We start from the raw sequence: 3094 nt of genomic DNA on the forward strand, positions 1-3094 counted from the left end.
GAAGGTAATTTAATTTTTTATAATCATAATTATACAATTTTAATTCTTTATTGATTTACTTTCTTGATTCATTAAGTTATATTAAAATATTATATTGTAAATAAAGATGCTGACAAAATTGACTAACTTGAGTTACGATTTTCAAGTATGAATTTTTGCAATGCCACTTTTCGATGGCAACAGTTTCTGTTTAATGCAAATGCCAACTACAGTGAGCTTGGTAGATGTCATGTAAAATACGTTCATTAAATTATCCAACTGATTATACAAGCTACTCTGCATTTTTTAAGAACGTGACATTTTCTTATATATTCTTGACTCCCTTTTCTTGTGAGGTTGAAAAACGTTTCATATTCTTTACTTTCAGAATGTCAAGCAGCTGATGATTGGCAATCAAAGTTTTATTTGTTCTGCTGATTGATTATCTTCCGGAGTTATTTGCTAAGATACCAAATAGCAAACAGTTTGAGGTCATCTGTGTGTATTTCCATATTTATGAAAGCATGAAACGGTAATTCTTCTAGAAATGAGTTCACAAGAAGCTCATAAGACACAAAATTCAGCTATCTGATATAGCATATCCAAAGACCAGGCAATCTGATAAAGCATACCCCAAGCATCTGAACATGCATTCTCTTACTAATATCTAGCTGTAGGTTCTACTAATATCCCAGAAATAGCTAGGTAAATCATTGGTTAAATGAATGCCAAATAGTGGGAACTTGGGAGGCAGATCAACAGTGGAGGTGAACACATTTAACATATACAGAAAAATACACAAACATACCCTAAAAGTAAACATTCTAGAAATAACATGAAAATATTATCATCCAATCCACACAAACAAAAAATACAAATGACATCACAAATTAAGTAAAAAATGTATAATGGAGTACGCGACAATTAATGACACAAACATAGCTAATTTGAAAACCCAAGTCAGATAACAATTTATAACACGACATCTTCTACTTGAAAAATTGCAGCGAGGCAGATGTACCCTGCACAAATGGACAGAAACATTGCAACGAAATGCTAAAGAAATTTAACCGCGTTTCAATGCTTAATACTTGATAGGTGCAATAACTTCAAGCTGGGGGCCAAGCTTCTCCTCAGCAGTCTTCTCAGCTTTAACCCGCAATTTTGTCAACTGCTTCTTCCTCTCATATGCAACCTGAGCTCTCTCCTTTCTCTTCCTCTCAAGCTCCTGCAGGAGCAAAGAGATTCACAAGCATTAGAAAGCACTCACACAACCATTAATTAGTCAAAGAAGAACAATCACTTAATAATGACTACATAATATGCAGACAATGTTAACCCTGGCAAGTTCTTCATAGTCTAACTTTCAGACAAGTGAAACATATATCCAAATAGCAAAATAGACAATTACACGAATGCCAGCACAAATAAAGCAAGAAGAGATTCAAATATTGCTTAATATTTCTAAACATTATCCAATAAGTTACTCAGCATCGACATTTAATTGGGGAATCAACAACCATTATAACATATCAACATGCAAGAATATGCCCATATGAAGGCAAATGGCAAAGCTATTTCAATATGGTTAAAGATATTGTTGAGAAAAAATGCAAATATTTAAAATAAGAATAGTCAAAAGAAATTGACTGAACCCAGAAAAACATAGTTCAAACTGGAGTTGGGTAATTGGTAATTTTGAACAAAAAAAGACTATACACGAAGACTAAAACAACAGGAGAATTCCTCTTTTTTGATTAATCACAATTTACAAAATAAGAAAGAAAGCACCTACAACAGTGCCACCATGAATTGGAAATGTAAAGAAACAGAACACACTAAAAAGACAAAGCAAACACCTCTTTACAATGTCATCTCCCAGTACCATCCACAATAAAATTAAATATTATGGAACATGACACAAAGAACAGTATAGTAATTGCTATGCTTTAAATGCAGATAAAATGCATTAAGAAACTTATATATAAAAGTAAAACTATGCCACATACGTATGTATTATTAGCAGAACATCTGACAAGGCAAAAGAAATCTACAAAGTCGAAACAAAAAGACTGACTGACCTTAATAGTGTCATAGTGGTTCCATCCAACCTCAGATGAAAGCTTGCCCAACAAACAGTACTTATGTCCAGCCTGAAGCCTCAAAACCCTGTGTTTATTATATATATGTATTATTATTATTTTTTTTTTTTAGAAAGCACAAGACAATTAATTAAAACATTTGAAAACTAAAGAAAAGAAAAAAAAAATGAAAAGAGAGAGAGAGAAAGAAACAGACTTGAGAGCATCAGGTATTACCACCCTCTTCATCTTATTATACGGAGGTGGGATCCCCTCATACGCCTTAAAACGTGCAATCGCGGCCGCTCCACGTTTAGTCTTGTGAGGAATCATTCTACAAATAATAATAATCAAAACTCATATTATATATTAAAGAAAGAAAGAAAGAAAGAAAGAAAGAGATTGAGTTGTGTTGATGCGATGCGATGCGTACCCACGAATAGTGCGCCATAAAATCTTAGCAGGAGCGCGGAAGTGGATGGGACCATGAGAAGGCTTCGTGTTCATGCGCTTACGGAGGAATCTCATGTATTTCATTTTCTGGCGAACAAGTCCTCCTGAGATACAGATCTCTTCGGATCTAACCGCAACCACTTTATTACCCTTCAGCAGCTCTTTCGTTATGATCGATGCTACTCTACCAAGCATGTGATTCTTTGCATCGATGATAACTGACCCCGACACCATATTCGCCTTGACTAGTTTTTCTGAGGAGGCTGCTAGGTTTTGGACCTTCCACCCTTTCATACCAGCCGGCTGCTAGGGTTTTGGACTTTTCACCCTTTTATATAAACAGACGCTCTCCAACACTTTCAATTAGGTACACAAATAAAAACAAAAAGGGTTTAATTTAATAAAGCAATCTCAAGAAAAATGGCCCAAGAATCTTCCCATATCAGATTGTTCAATCAGAAGCAGCTTTGCTGACAGAACTGAGTACTGTAGTCATCATCATGCTCTAGTCTATAGACTCTATACTTAAAGATTTGTTTAAAGGTCATCTCTGACTTTGTTGACAGGATTCAGTACCATTA

General features: G+C 34.7%; 1 protein-coding gene across 1 annotated transcript; it reads right to left on the bottom strand.

The window, feature by feature from the left end:
• Positions 1 to 848: 848 nt before the first annotated feature.
• Positions 849 to 2856, bottom strand: LOC126715720 (60S ribosomal protein L13a-4-like). Its single transcript, XM_050416481.1, has 4 exons — positions 2494 to 2856; positions 2278 to 2394; positions 2061 to 2148; positions 849 to 1207 (listed from the first exon to the last, which is right to left on the bottom strand). Exons 1-4 carry the CDS (start codon positions 2805 to 2807, stop codon positions 1064 to 1066), a joined length of 663 nt encoding a protein of 220 aa, XP_050272438.1. The 5' UTR covers positions 2808 to 2856; the 3' UTR covers positions 849 to 1063.
• Positions 2857 to 3094: the final 238 nt, after the last annotated feature.

The sequence above is a fragment of the Quercus robur genome, chromosome 2, assembly GCF_932294415.1.
Source record: "Quercus robur chromosome 2, dhQueRobu3.1, whole genome shotgun sequence".
NCBI lineage: Eukaryota > Viridiplantae > Streptophyta > Magnoliopsida > Fagales > Fagaceae > Quercus > Quercus robur.